Source organism: Scyliorhinus torazame, chromosome 16, assembly GCF_047496885.1.
Source record: "Scyliorhinus torazame isolate Kashiwa2021f chromosome 16, sScyTor2.1, whole genome shotgun sequence".
Classification (NCBI taxonomy): Eukaryota; Metazoa; Chordata; class Chondrichthyes; order Carcharhiniformes; family Scyliorhinidae; genus Scyliorhinus; species Scyliorhinus torazame.
The window spans coordinates 143,724,227-143,742,235 of NC_092722.1; the positions used below are offsets into that span (position 1 = coordinate 143,724,227).

At 45.0% G+C, this 18,009-nt stretch overlaps 1 protein-coding gene across 5 annotated transcripts in view; it reads right to left on the reverse strand.

Moving 5' to 3' along the window:
• Positions 1–18,009, reverse strand: part of tcerg1l (transcription elongation regulator 1 like) — a 1,041,679-nt gene that overhangs the window by 876,152 nt on the left and 147,518 nt on the right. For 4 of the 5 annotated variants that reach the window (XM_072479165.1, XM_072479162.1, XM_072479164.1 and 1 more), the window contains one exon: positions 16,525–16,719. The exons of the other annotated variant lie outside the window; for it this stretch is intronic. In XM_072479165.1, coding sequence (XP_072335266.1) covers positions 16,525–16,719 — 195 coding nt within the window. The remainder of the gene's footprint in view (positions 1–16,524; positions 16,720–18,009) is intronic. 5 annotated transcript variants of the gene reach the window in all.

Consider the following 18,009-nt stretch of genomic DNA (forward strand, 5'->3'; position numbering starts at 1 on the left):
ACTTCTTTAGACCTACAGGGCTAGAGTCTAAAGCCTCCCATTGTGTTTGAATGAATCCAGAGTGTGGGCACCGCCATAACTTTTCTCTTTGCGGCTAACAAAGAAATATAACAGAAGAGAAAACTGGCGACGGGGATTGAGGCAGTAAAATCGGTGGAAGAAATTTGCTGACTAAACAGTGGAGACTTCTAACTCTCTCTTATTCACTCACTCACTCACGCCTGGCGAAGCACTGTCGCTGATGTCCAAGGCTGAAAATATTTTTTGGACTACAACTGTGAGTAAAGAAGGATGACAGTTTTGGGAAAACCTGCTTGCCGTTGAAGCGACTAGGGTCTGGGCTGCAGGGGACAGGCGTAGCAAAGCTAAATGGGCCGCGGTGAACAGGGATTCTGAAGTCTGCTGACTGCACAGGCCACTACTTGGGGTAAAGTCGAACTAGATCAGTCAAAACGGGAAAAAAATCCTTGTTGCTCGTGATAAAAGGGGATGATTCTTTGCCATACTTTGCATAAGAATCAGAGGAGAGGAAATTGGTTGAAGTAGAGACCCTCGGAGCGAGGATCTGTAATGGCGGGGAAAACAGGCGTCATGGATGCATTTGATGAAGACTGAGAGACAGGGAACTCATCTGAGGAAAGATTCCAATTATATCTCACAGCAAATCAGGCACTGGAGGACCTAAAGGTCACAACATTTCTCAGTTCAGTAGGACGTAAAACTTACTTGCCACTACAAAATTTGGTTCACCCAGCAAAACCAGGAGATACATCCCACATTGAATTAATGAAAATTTTAGAGGAGCAATTTCTGTCCTGGACCGTTATTGATTGCAGAAGGTTTTATTTCCACCACCATAGTCAGGAAGAAGGTGAACGAATTTTACAATTTGTAATGACTTTAAGAAGGCTAGCAAAATACTGTGAATCTGCTACAACATTTGATGACATTCTTCATGATAGGCTGGTTTGTGGACTCCTTAGTGAAAGGAGGCTTTTTACGGTAAATGATTAACTCTAAAAGCGACTGTGGAAGTTGCCACAACCATGGAGCTAGCAACAAAGGAAGCTTCACAGATTGGGACTGGACTGAAGATCCATAAAATGGATGCCACAAGGAACAAGGCTGCAAGGGTGCAACCATGTCACTGATGTGCACAGGTTGGACACTCAACAGGGGAATGCTGGAGTAAAATAAATACAGGCAAGAACATTGTCAGAAAGGGCCATATTGCCAAGGCACATTGGGCTCAGAAACCTCCTCTTACGCCAAGAATGTGCACGGAAAAAACACAACAAAATAGATGAGCCATGTCTGTAAATTTGTAGACTAAGTTGAAGATCACTCAAGAGACAACATAAACAAGCTCCTGCAGGAGCTGAAGCTGGGTATCTTGTCAATGCAGGGCGATCACCAACGTTTTTTGGCATATCCGAACTCTCGCCAAGGGCATCAAGGGTGTGGAAGGAAGCAGGCCGGCTCCACCTCTGATGTGCATCCTGGGAACACACAAATTCATAGTGGGAGGGTTTGAAAGGCGAAGGAATTATAGGACACAAATTGTGCGTCGGTGAAGTTAGGAACAGGTGGGGGAGTAATTAAATTTGTTACATCTGCACCTTGGTGTTTAAATGTTATGGTTGCTGACCAGTGGAAGAGCACTTCTCCCCATCGGGACAAGCGTCTTCTCTCAGGCAGATGGTCTGGGCCACTTATTATAAATGTTTCAAACACAGTGATAGAACTCAGGAATGATTTAGTGAACCCTAGACCCTCAAACTTAATCCACCTCTACAGCAAAGGGACAAAGGAATGTAGTGATGAACTACAAAAAGCTGCCAGGACCCTCGGAACACACCGGCTCGGAGACGCCGGTCGGTGCTGCGTGTGCCCGACGTCACTTAGTCATGAGCTGGGGAGTCAGCGTGCTGGCAGCAGGCAGGCAGGAGTGAGATATAAGCAGGAGCTGAGGAGCATCAGAGGCCATTCCACACTGTGAGTTGTCTTCACCCTCCTGCACTGACTGGTCAGCAGGCACTCAAGAACTCCCCAGCTCTAGCACCCTGAAGACTTAGAAAAATTCTTGGTCGCAGAGAGGTCACAACATCCTGGGGGTGGTTGTGGGTAGGGTGGGAGTGTTGCACCTTTGGACAACATCCTGGTCTTACTCCATGAAGGGAATGGTAATGAGGGTGCCCCAAGACCACTTGTCCACGCACATCCTTATCCCTGCCTGGCCTCTATCTTCTGGGTCCTTAGCCGCCTCTTCCCCATCTAATTTCTGAAAGTCCTCTTCATCCGAAGCCACATGCCTCCTCATGAAGGTTGTTGCACTATTGTAGAGCAAGGTTATGTAGGGCACAGCAAACAACCACAATGCAGGAGACCCTCAGGAGGCTTTACTGGAAGACTCCACCGGGCCTGTCGAGGCAGCGGAAGCGCATCTTCAGGAGGCCGATGTCCAGCTCGCTCACAGTTCAGATGCCATCCTATCACCAAGCATGACTGGCCAAGCCTATGCCCTCGCCCAGTCAGAGTTGCCTTTGGCCCCCGTTTGCTTCTCCCTTCCCTTATTCTCCACGGGTTCTGACAGGAGGCTTATGTGCTCGCACATTCCGAATGGGAAGAGTCAGCTGAACGGTGATGTTCGCCTTGGGGGCTGATGGATCCTCACTGTCAGGCTTGGGGCCCAGCACATAACAACCCAGTGCCTCCCAATCAGTGAACCCAAGCATTAAGCCTTGAACCCTGAGTATTAATTCCTTTCCTTGAGTTTCAAATATTTTTAACTCTTTTGAAATTCAACCAATAAAACTAAAGTAAACAAATTAAGATACAGATTAAAAGGGGCCTCTCCTTAAAGGGGCAATTGAACTATTTTGAAATTGTGGGCAGCTGACATTGTTCGAGGGCTAATTCTTGATTGTCAATTAGTTTGACGAGCATGAGTCTCTGTAATATTACATTCTGCTTCGGGGATAGGCAAAGTTAATGGGCACCCTTCTTACTCATACTGCCTCATTCAAAGATCTCATTACTGTCATGGCACTTTAGACTCTTGGACAGCCACTCCAGAGTTTTTTGCCACCCCCACCACCTCACAAGCTGGGCAGCATGTCACCTTCGCTTTCAGGGTCTCATCCACCCAGCCCATTAGGTCCACCTCCTTGACTCTCATCACACCCCACACCCCATGTGGCCCATAGTCACGGCTGCCCCCTATCTCATGCCACAGTCAGCAGACTAACGTAGACCTGTCAGAACTTTTAAACATCACAAGCAACAGACATTAGGTCCAAACAACAGTTGCTGCGACCCCATCCTGGGAACAACCAACGTCCCCCCTCCACCCCGCACCCCCCACCCCCACACATCTCCCCGGACACCCATGAGACTCCCCCCATCTCCCCTCTCTGGAGCTGACCAGTGGTCTCTGGCCCCTTAAGATTCTAGTTGGTGCTCACCTCTTTCTACCCTCTCAGTGGTCAACTCATTGGGAACCAATCTTTTAAAAGCAGTAGTAATTCGTACCAGCATGATGTCATGCCTGTGTGAGGGAGGGGGGGAAGGGATGGGGGGAAACACACCACCCACTTTGCAGTAAAGGTCAACACTGCATTTGCCTTCATGACCACCTACCTGTAAACTTCTTGTGATTCATGTATGTGGACACCCAAATCCCATTGTACTGTTAAATTCTGCGGTCTCTGTCAATTTAAATAATATTCTACTCATTGGATGATATTGTGGATTTCTGTTGTTTTTATTTATCTAAACCCTTACTTGTGACATTAGAAATAGCAGTATAATGCATAAAATGGCAGAAGGAAAAAAATCTTCAGAAAGCATTTGAAAGGATTTCTGAGATCCAGGCGATTATAGCCTTTCATATAGTGTGGTACATCTAATATTGAAAATACTTCTCATAGCACCACCCACTGGAGTAACAGGCACTGCAGACATTTATAATTAGTTTCACTATGATACAAATGCTATACACCAAATTTACCATATAACAGATTGTATCTACACTCAACACTAAATATTTGTAAACCTCTACAGGTCCGGGAGCAACTATGGAGAGAGAAACAAAGTTTTTTTAAATATAAATTTTGTGTACGCAATTAATTTTTTCCAACTAAGGGGCAATTTAGCGTGTTCAATCCACGTGACCTGCACATCTTTCTGTTGTGGGCGTGAAACCCACGCAAACGCAGGGAGAATGTGCAAACTCCACAAGGACAGTGGCCCAGAACCGGGATCCAACCTGGGAGCTCAGCGCCGTGAGGCAGCAACACTAACCACTGCGCCACCGTGCTGCCCTAAGAGAGAAACAAAGTTAAGGATCGAGTCAAAAGACTCTTCTCTGGAACTAAAATGTCTGAGCTGCTGTTGCGGTAAAAACAGTAAGCCAACCATTCTGAGGGCAGAAGCCTGCCATTTTGAGACTAAGTCCCGTGGCGGTGGTGGGAATATGGAGTGTTTCTCATTGGACAAGCAGGTGGGAAAACACACCATATCTTATCGCCCTGACTTCTTCAATTGTACATCACTGGCCTTTCGTGTTGTATTCAGTGGCGGCACAGGCCTGGATGACCCATAGTCTGACGTTGTGTCTGGGTGCCATATTGAAAAGGTGGCCAACATCACACTGACCGACGATTGAAAAAAAGGTGTCTATCCAGCGAATGAAGATCCATCTCCCGGAGAATTCTGCGGCCAGAAGATGGAGTCCCTCCAGGACACTGAATCTGGATGGTCCAGCTGCAGATGCACTCTGACCCATGACTATGGCATGTGAGGATCCAAGGTTGCAGGCTGCCTGCATCCTAAACTCTGGAGGCAGTCCCAGGCATTCTTCAAGTGAATCCCAACATTTGCATGTCACATTCTTCCAAACATGTTTCCTGTCATCTTCTCGGAGAATTGGAGTTGAGTTTTCATCTGTATCTCATTAATGGGTGCAAATGAGGTTCATGACAGCCTCTGGCGGGTTTTGTGACCCGCCATGATAGACACCAATGAAAGATCCCACTGTGAAATTGATTTCTGTGCCTTATTCTCCCCCATGCCTGCCATCAAACCCACTGGTAGAGGCTTGGGAGAATTCCACCCTGTGTCTGTGAGTTTCAAGTAAATAAAGATTTCAATGCAAGAATATGCTGGGAGAGATGTATCCTGATTAGTTCCAGGGTTTCATTCTGAGGGCAGTTTCAATCTCTCTGATACAAAGTCTGAGTGAAGGAACGGTGATATATTTCCAAGTTAGGATGGTAAAATAAAATGAAAATCGCTTATTGTCACAAGTAGGCTTCAAATGAAGTTACTGTGAAAAGCCCCTAGTCGCCACATTCCGGCGCCTGTTCGGGGAGGCTGGTATGGGAGGTGGGTGGCCTGGAGGATAACCTCCAAGTGGAAGTACTCCCAGGGATCTACTGCCCATGTCCTTCTGGATGGCAGCGGTTGTGGGTTTGGAAGGTGTTGCCTAAGAAACCTTGGTAATTTCTATGAGTATGACTATGTCAGGCTGTTGACTAGTCTGTGAGACAGCTCTCGCAACTTTAGTACAAGCCCCATATATGTTATTAAGGAGGACTTTGTAAGTTCGAAAGGGCTGGATTTGTCGTTGTCATTTCTGGTGCCATGGTCAATTCCGTGATCCATCCAGTTTCATTTATTTTTGGAGATTTTGTAGCGGTTTGATACAACTGAGTGGCTTGTTAGGGCATTTAAGAGTCAACCACACTGCTGTAAGGATGGCAGGTTTCATTCCCTAAAGGATATTAGTGAACCAGATGGGTTTTTATGACAATGGTCTCATGGTCAGCATTAGACTTTTAATTCTAGCAATTTTTATTGAATTTAAATTCCACCATCTGCCGTGGTGGGATTCGAACCCGGGTCCCCAGAGCATTGCCCTGGGTCTCTGGAATTTTAGTTTAGCGAAAATACTATTGTTTATGTGGTAAACCCCTTGTTTACCCAAGCTGTGAAGACTATTAAATTTTACAACTTGCATTCTCATCTAAGTTCCCAGAGTAATGGCTACACAGCCCATCATGCTCATTGTCTATTCCTAAGGCTACTAAATGTTTTGAAACCAACAAATATGAAATAATTCCATTTATCCCACTTTACTCCACTTTACATATACTCCCCTGTTTATAATTTCTTGTCTTGAAGGTGTTGTTGAAGTAAGGCTTTGCATATTCTGGCAGCCCTCTATTATATTACCCATGTGAGAAATCTTCATGAGTGTTCTTAGTCACTGGACATTGGCAATCTAATCTATCATAAAGGGTATCATGGTCAGGCCAATCATGTTCCTACCCAACTTCGACATTTGCTCTCTTTCATTTTGATAATGATTAATGCAGGCATTTCTGGACAATTTTTCCCTCACTAGTTCATGGATTTCTCCACCCATCGTCACTGCCGCTCTATTAACAATTATAAATAATGAGCTTGTGACAAAACTTGAAGTATTTTAATCTTCTTTTGGTCTAGCATAATAAAAGAGATTTGAAAGAATCAACTTCAGCCTCAGAGCCAGTTTGATACATGTCTCAAAATATATTGTTCTGGCCTTTTAGAATCTACCTATCTTACCAAGCTTATGGTCATTGCTCCTAATCTCTGTAACACACAATGGGCTGCCATGAAAGTAGAGGTAGTTCAAATACTGTCAATTATATTTCCACAAAGGCGAACGGTAGGGCAAACAAATCCAGAACTCTCTGGAGGATGAAATAGATGGAGATTAAGATTAAACAGAAAAAGTGTGATTATCACAGACGTTAAACGGATAACAACTGAGAACCAGGCCGCATATCGAATGTTCTGAGGGGATTTGAAAAAGCAAATAAGAGAAGTAAAAAGAAAGTGATAGCTAACATAAAAGGGAATTCATAAGTCTTCTGTACTTAAAGTTGAAAGGGCACCAACCTGGAGAAAATGAGATGTATACGAGGTGCAGAATTTTTAGGGTTTTTTTTCGAAATGTTGTCTGGCAGACAAAGTGGAGGGAAGCCCATCGGCTGCCTTGCTAGATTTTCCCACCGTATTTTTCAACATTTACAAAAAATGGAAGGAACGGGTCCCATGACAACATGCTAGCAGGCCTGAGACCTGACCTTTCATGGCGGAAACCGCATTATGTCATTGGCAAGGGGCAGGGAGCATCTGAACGGGAAATCCCAAAGGCATAAAAGCCATTTTGGAGCTCCTGTTGGATCCTCCAGCATCTCCACCTTCCCACTTGCCAAAAATAGGGGTGGAAAAGTGCCTTAAGAATACTGAAGCAAATGGGAGTGGGCATTGTGGAGTGTTAGAAAAATAGAAGTAGTTTTAAGGGATTTATATTTGTTGTTAAACAATAGAAAGGTATAGTTTTAAGTGGGTTTAATTTACTGTTTCTGTGCCTGGAAGGGTAAAACCTATAGTTTGATTTATGCTGGACAAAGGTGTTTGTATGTGAGGGGGTTGGTTAAGTCCCAACTGTGTTTCTGTTGTGCTTAGAGAGGACTATGACATGAAGAATAAATAAAAGGCATAAGCATGTGGGTGTTGTTTAGAAGCTGGGACCATGTAAAGTATAGAAGCTTTTACGTTTTAGTTTAGTTAATCTGATTGCAGTTGTAAATAGATAGTGAGAGAGAAGACAGTGCTAGAAGCTCTGTTAGAAGTAGTTGGTTTTAGAAAGCTAAAAAAGGGAATGTCTCTCACAGCCTTGCTACAAGAAAAGCCATACTATGGAATAATGGTTAAGAAACAGATGCCAGAAATCTAAAGTTCAGCTAGTTGAGGAAACTAGAGAAATGAAAAGAAGTACCAAAGAAGTCTGGAGTTAATTGAGCACAGACCAAGAGTATGGTTCAGAAGAATTCAAGGAAGAATAAACAATGTGTTCTGAATTAAAGACACAATTGCATTAACCAGATTTAAAGAGGGACTGGAGTAAATCAAACATCTGATACATTTTAATACAGTCTGGGAAGTGAAAGTTAAAGCAATTGTGAGCGATTTTCACAGCAGTCAACATAACAAAATCCTAAAGGGGTTGGTGTAAAACCCTGGACTAGATTCATTGTTAAAAGTAGAGCGGAAGTTTTGTTTAATGTGTAATTTGGAAAACCTGATCTGGATTTCAGAATGAAAACCGGTCAGTGAAAGTATACTTATGAGAAAAGATTTTAAAGTGTGTTTTTGAGAGTGGCATTTGGAAACTCTCACATGACAATTAGCTAGGTGGGATTCTGAGGAAACATTCTGAGCCACAAACATTCTCTTGGGGGTCAGAGCCGAGAGTGTATTTGCCCACAGTTATCCTGTGTGTCTTAAAGGGACTTTGTACTAATGAGACCATTGGAGATTCAGATGTACTTTGTAATCTGTGTTAGTCCTTAAACCTGTGTGTAATTGTTAAGATAAGGGGGGATTAAAAGCGTATTGTATCATAATCCAATGTTTCATGTTTAATCTGTCTGGTTGTTAAAACTAATTAGAGGTCCTGTGACTCTGGTCTCCACGTTTTATAAAAAGTAAATAAAAGTTACGATCTTTTGAGCCAGTGTTCCAATCTGGAAACTTCCTGTCCAATAGTAACATCAACTGGGATGGTAACAGATGGTGGGGAAGCTTCTAGAAAAAATAAATTGGGACAAAATTAATAACCTTTCCCTAAGTGATAATTCAGGAAAAACACCATGGATTTGTTAAGGGAATATTGTGTCTAATTAACTTGCTTGTGTGTTTAGTGAACATCCAGAGAGTTGGTGAAGGTAATGCTGTTGATGACTTCAAAAAGGCATATTGTTATGACCTGCCTGCTTACCGCTGGCTGGGGACTAATGGCAATCCCACAATTAGGGAGTATGAGCTTCCCCAATGAGTGGGTGGGGGGGGCGGGGGTGCAGAGAAATCATTAGCAGGTCCCTGCATAAATAAAGCTGGCGAGTATGGAACCAGCTAGAGAGGAGTGAACAGCAAGGAAGTTATTGCTGCTGTTGTATAAATATATGTTATTGTAAATAAAGTTTTCTTTCTGTTCTACAAACTCATGCTGGATTTTTTGTGGCCCTCACAAAACTGGCGACAAGGGTTAAAGTGGATAACTGTCTACACTGCTGAAGCCGATGGATTTTTGTTGGATACAGGTTGGAAGCTTTTTTTCTGTTACACCATGCCTCTTTATGGACGTTTGGATGTCTTTGATGCTGCGCTGGAGAGTTGGAACCAGTACATACAACAGATATTTCCGGGCAAACATCACCAAAAACGAGCGGCAGGTGATCATTTTGCTCACCGGCTGCGGCCCGCACAAGTTTGGAGTGATAAGGAGCCTTACGTGCCCAGCCGCGCCGTACACCAAGACGTTTGATGAACTTGTGACCTTAGTGGGGCAACATTTTAACCCAACCACGTCCATGATAGTCCAGCGTTACTGGTTTAATACCACCGAGAGGACCCCAGGAGAATCCCTTGCAGAGTTTCTATCCAGGCTACATAGGATTGTGGCGTACTGTGACTATGGTGAGACATTGTCAGAAATGTTACGCAACTGTTTGGTTTGCGGTATTAACAATGTGGCCACCCAGAGTAAGTTGTTAGCTGAGCCAACATTGACTTTTCAACAGGCTATTCAGATAGTATTGTCCCGAGAAAGCGCAGAATGGGGAGTGCAGGAGCTACAGGGAATGGAGGCGCACGCCTTGGGACGCAACCCCTTCCGTCCAAAAGCATCTCCCCGCACCCTTGCCGTACCTTGCGCAGGGCAGCGTCCGGATCAATGCCAGTGGCCGCCGGACGTTCCACCCCGAAGGGAGCCTTCTCCAGAACCGATGGATAAGGAGCCTTGTCCGTGTCGGAGTTCTGGGCGCCGTCGCGGAGGCAGGTCCTGGGGGCGGCCGTCGTGCCAACAGAAACTGGAGCCAGCCCAGGGGCCGTACTTTCCATTTGGATGAACCTGCAGGGACTACTTCCGAGGACGTGGAGACGGAGGACAACTGCCTGCAACTGCATTGTGTGGCAGCTCGCCGTGTGGCCCCCATTAAGGTGACGGTATGGGTTAATGGTCACCCGCTTGAGATGGAGTTGGACACTGGCGCAGCGGTCTCCGTGATCGCCCAGAGGACATTTGACCACATCAAGCAGGGTATACAGACCCTTACATTAACCGACACACAGGCCATGTTGGCCACCTACACGGGGGAACCATTGGACATCACTGGAACTACGATGACTCCTGTTGTTTATCGACGCCAGGAGGGGCGTTTCCCACTTATCGTGGTGCGCGGCCATGGGCCTAGCAACTTGGGTCGGGACTGGTTGCGCCATTTGCGGCTGCAGTGGCAGCACATCCTTCAAACAGGTTCTAGAGGGTTGACAGAGGTACTAGGACGGTACCCAGATGTATTCCAGCCAGGTTTCGGGAAGATAAAAGGGGCTGTCGCCCATATCCAGGTCAAACCAGGAGCCACGCTGTGCTATTTCCAGGCACGCCCAGTGCCATACTCATAGACGCCTTGCTCGAGAAGGTAGAAGGGGAGCTCACTCGTTTGGAGTCCTTGGGTATTATCAGGCCCGTCCATTTTGTTGACTGGGCAGTGCCAATTGTCCCTGTAATGAAGCCAGATGCCACAGTTCTCTTGTGCGGCGACTATAAACTTACAGTGAATACAGCTTCCCAGCTCGACCGATATCCAATGACCCACATAGAAGATCTCTACGCGAAGCTTGCAGGCGGACTCTCGTTCACAAAATTAGATATGAGTCTCACCTACCGACAGTTGGAGCTGGACCGTGCCTCCCGGCCATATGTAACTATTAATACACTATTAATACAGGGGCCTGTATGAATATACACAGTTGCCCTTTGGGGTATCTTTCAATGTGACATGGAGGGCATCTTGAGAGGTTTACCGCATGTCACTGTCTACTTAGATGACGTTTTGATTACAGGGACGTCGGAGCAGGGAAATTTGGAGGCTATCCTTAGATGCTTCTCAGAGTCTGGAGTCCGTTTACGTCGTACAAAGTGTGTCTTTCAGGCGAAGGAAGTGGTCTACCTGGGTTATTGGGTGGACCGCAAAGTTTTGCACCCTGTCGCAGAGAGGGTGCGCGCAATTCAACAGGCTTCGCCCCGACTGACACTTGGCATCTTTGCTCTTTTCTCGGCTTCATAAATTATTACGGGAAGTTCCTCCCAAATCTGGTAACTACGCTGACCCCGTTGTACCTTCTGCTAAAGAAGAATCACACCTGGGTTTAGGGTCAGCCGCAAGAAACTGCCTTCCGGCGGGTAAAACAGCAATTGTCGTTGTCGGGGTTACTAACCCACTACAATCTTGGAAAGCCTTTGCTCATCAAGTGTGATGCATCTCTATATGGTATTGGGGCCATCCTGTCTCACAATCTGGAGAATGGGGCCGAGCAGCCGATAGCTTTCGCCTCCCGCACACTGACTGCAGTGGAAAAGAAGTACGCGCAGATCGAGAATGAGGGCCTGGTGGTGGTCTTTGCGGTGAAACGTTTCCACCAATATGTGTATGGCCACCATTTCACTATCGTGACTGATCATGAGCCTCTGCTGGCACTTTTCCGAGAGGATAAGCCAATACCGCCCATTGTTTCCGCATGGAGCCAGCGCTGGGCTTTGTTGCTTGCTGCCTACGAGTAGTCTCTGGAGCATAAAACCAGGGACCCAAATAGCAAATGCCGATGCACTGAGCCGATTGCCTTTGTCGACTGGCCCCATGTCGACCCCCACGAGAGGTGAGGTGGTTGCAACCCTAAATTTTATGGACTCCTTGCCTTTCATGGCATCACAGATCCGCGAGTGGACCCAGGCGGAGCCAGTCCTGTCAAAGGTTCGGCACATAGTCCTATATGGTGGTCAACATAGGCAGCTCCCAGGCGAGTTGCGGGCATTTTCTTACAAGCTGTCAGAATTTAGCATGGAAGATGGTATCCTCTTGTGGGGGATGCATGTGGTCGCCCCGGAAAAAGGACCGGACCTGATACGACAGGACTTGCACAATGGGCATCCTGGTGTGACCAAAATGAAAATGTTGGCCCGGAGTTACGTCTGGTGGCCAAGCCTCGACACCGACATTGAGAAGGTGGCCCAAAACTGCTCCATTTGCCAGGAGCATCAGAAGCTTCCGCCGGCTGTGCCCCTACATCACTGGGAATGGCCAGGGCTGCCTTGGGCGCGCTTGCAGGTAGAGTTCGCCGTCCCTTTTCAAGGATCCATGTTCCTTCTATTAATCGATGCCCAGCCTAAATGGCTAGAGGTGCATAAGATGGTAGACATAACATCCTGCGCAACGATTGAGAAGAAGCGTTTGTCTTTCAGTACGCATGGCCTCCCCAAGTTACTCGTCACGGACAACGGCACTCCTTTCACAAGTGAGGAGTTTGCGAGGTTCATGAAGATAAAGGGCATATGCCATATCCGCACCGCTCCATACCACCCGGCTTCCAATGGGTTGGCAGAGCGCGCAGTGCAGACATTCAAACAGGGTCTAAAGAATCAGTCTTCCGGGTCTATGGACACGAGACTGGCTCATTTTCTGTTTTCATATAGAATCACTCCACATGCAGTGACTGGGGTAGCGGAACTCCTAATGGGCTTCGCACCCGCCTTAGCATGGTTTTCCCGGATATTGGCGCAAAAGTACGACGCACTCAAGAATGGCAGGGACATGGCCTTTCTCGGCATTTTGTGCCTGGTGACCCGGTGTTCATTCGAAATTTTGCTGGTGGTGCCCAGTGGGTCCCTGGTGTTATCTTTCGACGAACGGGCCTGATCTCTTACCAGGTGCAAGTCCAGGGTCATCTCCAGCGCAAGCATGTGGACCACGTTCGGTCCAGAAGGCCGCATCTTCCAAAGGTTCCCTGCCCCCGGAGCTCACTTCTACAGCCGCAGAGACCAGACACAGTGGAAGGTGTTCCTCACGATCTTCCCCTGGCGCCGCACTCAAAGCCTGCAAAGCAGAACCACATGGAGATAGGGACGCCGAGATGACAGAGGCTTTTGACTCCGACACCGAGATGGAGACACAGGATGCCTCAGAAGGGGAGTCCTCGGTCCCACGGGCTGTGGGTGTACAACTGTTACTCCGTTTCATCACGGAAACGCCGATCTCCGTCTCGTTACACGCCGCCCGATCCAGCGCCTCGTGCAAATGGTGTCCGGCCTGCGGCAAAACGAGTCCGACGCCCTCCTTCGCCAGGGTCTTCGGTGGATTCCTTGGACTTTGGGGGAGGAGGGATGTTATAACCTGCCTGTTTACCACTGGCTGGGGACTAGTGGCAATCCCACAATCCTTAGGGAGTATGAACTTCCCCAATGAGGGGGGCGGAGAAATAATTAGCAGGTCCCTGCATAAATAAAGAAATAAAGCTGGCCAGTATGGAACCAGCTAGAGAGGAGTGAGCAGCAAGCGAGTTACTGCTGCTGTTGTGTATATATATATGTTATTGTAAATAAAGTTTCCTTTCTGTTCTACAAACTCATGCTGGATTCTTCGTGGCCCTCACAAAACATATCATCAACTGCCACACAACAGGCTTTTGACCAAAGTTTGATCTAATGGAATAAAAGGTACAATGCAAACATGGATGTGAAATCAGCTGAGTGATAGGGAAGAAAGAGCAGTAGTGAACGGCTACTTTTCGGAGTTGAAGAAGGTTTATAGTGGAATTCCCCGAGTATTGGTGTTCGGATGACTTCATGCTCTCCCTAAAATATATTGGTGACCTAAACCTTGGTGTACAGGACACAATTTCAAAACTTACAGATGATATGAAACCTAAAGTATTGTGAATCATCTTCACATGATCTCATTGAATGGCGGAGCAGGCTCGAGGGGCCAGATGGCCTACTCCTGCTCCTAGTTCTTATGTTCTTATGTTCTAACCCTGAGGAGGATGCTGCAGAACTTCAGAAGGACATAGAAAGGTTAATGCAATGCGTGGTTATGAGGCAGGTGAAATTTATTGCAAACAAGTGTGAAGTGATTCATTTTTGTCCGAAAAGTAGAGAGAGATGATATAAAATAAAATGTAGAAGTCTAAAGGGAGTGGAGGAACAGACAGGCCTGGGTGTATATTCACATAAATAATTGAAGGTGGCAGGATAGGCTGAGAGATTGGTTAATAAAGCATATGGCATCCTGTGGGTACAAAAGCAAGGAAACAACGTTAAACGTGCATAAAGCACTAGTTCAGCCCCAGCTTGAGTATTGCAACCAGTTCCGGCGCCACACTTTAGGAAGGATGTGAAGGCATGTGAAGGGGCACAGGGCTAAATCGCTGGCTTTTAAAGCAGGCCAGCAGCACGGTTCAATTCCCATACCAGCCTCCCTGAACAAGCGCCGGAATGTGGCGATTAGGGGCTTTTCACAGTAACTTAATTTGAAGGCTACTTGTGACAATAAGTGATTTTCATTTCATTTCATTCGAGAGGATGTAGAAAAGATTCACATCCCTCATTCCGCATTGAGGGATTTCAGCTCTGTAGAAAGATTGGAGAAGTTGGGACTGTTCTCCTTGGAGAAGAGAAGGTTTGCAGCAGAAGGTTGAGAGAGATATTCAATATTATGAAGGACAGAATAGATATGGGGAAACTTTTCCCACTGGTGCAAGGGCCAAAGGCCAGAGGGCACAGATTTTAGGTAATTGGGAAAAGGAGCAATGATAAAAGTTTTTCACAAATGAAGTAGTTAGAGTCTGGAATACACTGCCTGAGAATGTGTTTGGGGTAGTATCAATTGAGGCATTCAAAAGAGAACAAGATCATTTTCTGAAAAGGAAATAATGGGCCTGTCTAAACAAATGTCTGGACCCAAAGTCCTTTACATATGGACCTAGGTGACACAACGTGGCTGTTTTGATTGTGTTTGCACCCAATATTTATTCCTCAATCTCACTGGGAAAGAATTTCCATTGGTGTATCCATGTTTCTTATTATCTGAAACTTCATCTTAAGCGTCTAGCATATCAGACAGGTACAACAAGGCAAACAACTTTTTATCAAAACTTAAAAGGTGAGGCTAACAGCATTAAACCATTATTTATGCACAAATCAAACAACAACTTCAGCTAAGCTCAGATGCTTAAACATGAAAATATATAAAATGTAAGATGTGCTGCTTTTCCGTGAAGTACATGAAAACAGCATCTTGCCATCTCATTCAAATGTAATGAAGGTAGTGAAATGTCAACACTTGCATGTAGATACGAATTAAACTTGGCAAAGAAATTTAGGGCTTGTCCATTTCAGCTCAAAGACTCTTTTTAACAGTTTGTTAAGTCTTAACCGCTGTCAAAAATGCTCTCAATACTTTCTGGCTCTGAAAATTAACTTTTAGAAGGGTGGACTCTCCTTTGTCCCTCAATGGACATCACAAAAAAACTGGTTATATGGATATTATTACACTGCTGTTTACAGAGTTTATTGAGCGCAAATTAGCTGTGATGTTTCCTATATTACAACAGTGACTGCGTTTCAAAACATACCTCATTGGCAGTGAAACACTTTGAGACATTCTCTAATCTGGAGAAGCAGTATATAGATGCACGTGTTTCTTTTTTCATTCCTTTAGCTTTTATTTGCTGGGGATTTTACAACTGTAAAAGTTTAAATTTTGGAACTGTTTTTAACTTATCCTTCTTTCTATCTATGTCTCTAAATCCAATCTTCCTCCTTTATTTCTATTTCTGTACATAATTTGATATTTTCATTAACCCCTTTAATGTATACTTCCTTCTCAGCCCTTGTGATGTTAATTTCACAATCCTTTATTCTAACAGATTCATCCAGGGTGCAGATGCCTGGTTTTCCTCACTGTGATATTCTCAAATTCCACTTACATCAACTTCGGCAAAATCTAAATGTGCAAGGGGAAGTCTACCTAATGGCAGATGTTTTGGGATGTCCTATTGTAGCAACATTTGATTCATTTTCTCTGACTTAAACAGTCAAACCTTTATTCAATCGGGGTGGCAATTAATTCGACAGGCTGAAGCATGTGATCTGCATATATATATCGGTACATTAACACCAGAACCCAGGCACCATTAGAATAAACAGAATAATGACTCAAAGACTTAGAAGGTTCTACACATGTCTGTCCATATTTGTTTGTCCAGAGAAGACTGACAGAATTAATTTGCATCTACAGCCTGAGCATCCCAGATTTACAACTAACAGGAAAAATGCACTTTGCCCCAAGTGATCAGCAGCATATTTTCCGCTTATTAATACTAGGTTGCACAAGTTTCTATTTTAATTTTTTTCTTGCACTTACAGGTATTGGGATGCAGGGAAATAAAAACAGTCACCACAAATACCTAACAGGATTCAGGATTCGAATGAAAAAGTATCAGAGAACAGATGAGAGTTAAGTTGAACCGACCATTTGTTTTTACAGTCAGGCCCAGCCATATGAAATTTCCTGCTCCCATCAAGTTGGGAAAAGAGATGCATAGATTTAAACTAGTTGCTCCATGTTAACTTGCCTGGAAGATGTGTTGTTAGGAATGGGATTTTGATTGGAGATAATGTCAGTAGATATGGTTGGGTACTTGCAGGAGGCAGATCCTGTTTTTTTTCTGTTTCAACTGTAACCATTGCTGCTGCTGCCGCCGCTGCTGCTGTAGCTAATACAACTGCCTGATTATTGGCAACCCATTTGATGGTTGGCTCACAATCACCTGCGAATAAACACGCTCACTTTAAATCATGATTTGTATATTAAAAATTTGAATTCAAATTTATCATTCACACAAATCTAAAGATAATCTTAACATACTGCTTTTGCTTGTGATTTCTAAAAATCAAATAAGATATTTGTGCATTTATTCCTTGTGCTGAAAAATTATGCAATTACAGACAACAGCTGAAAGGGTGTAGTGTTAGATATTACATCGAAATTAGTTTTAAAAACTCTAGTTATCCACTAAGTGCTGAAGGGGTTAAAATTCTTCTGCATCAATCTGTCTCACACAAGCTGCTCAGCTGAAGTTGTCAGATGTAGGAAACCACCCCAAGGATACATTTTGCTGGTGATGGGGCACCACAAAAGGAGGCCATAGATGGTCATTATCAAAGATGGTAATAATAATGTGGAATTGTTCACCACTTTGATCTGGTGCCAAATTGTCTGAAGTAGACAGAAAGGGAGGCATAATCACGAAGGACTGTTTATTGCTGCAATATTTTTTACATTGGGGGAAAAAGGCAATGTAAGTTTAGGGAGTCAGATGGAGAGGTGATTGATACTCAGTGCTGAAAACGAGAAACGTATGATAAAAATCGGAGGACAGCATAGCATGTATGTATCTTTGTACTGGTTGGATATTATATTTAAGTGGATGTTCCTATGTTATGATTGGTTAATTGTTCTCATATACTATGCATGGGTAAGTATGAGGAGGTCTCACAACTGGAAGAGAAAGTAGGGCCCCAGGAGGGTGGGGATCCTGATGGAGAGAGGAGGATGGGGATCTTGATGGAGAGACCAAGAGTAGAGGGAGAATCCAAGAGGGGTTGACTTGGTAGGTGCTCAATGCGAAAAGGGGATCCTTGAGGAAGGCCCACACCTGTGTGAGGCCCAAGAGGGTTTATCTACCGGGCGCACCACTACCATGCACCCCACCCCCCACCATCCCCCGAACTTCTCTTGCCAATCTCAAAATTGAAGAAAAAGTCTCAAGGGGACTCAATGGAGCGAGGGCAGGTTGTCCACCCTGAGCCTCACCCATCTCATGTAAATCTACAGACAGGTGGGACGGCAATGTAAAACAGGTCCACCTGCCTGTAAGCCTACTAGTTGTACAATTCTGCCCCAGGTGTAGTTTCACCAAGACCCTGTATAATTGCAGCAAGACTTTATTTATCGGCTTCAAGAATCTTGCAAAAAAGGGCAACATGCCATTTGTTTTCCTACTTACTTGCAATGCTGGAAAATTAACTGTCATTGATTTGTGTGCAAGGATCCTCAA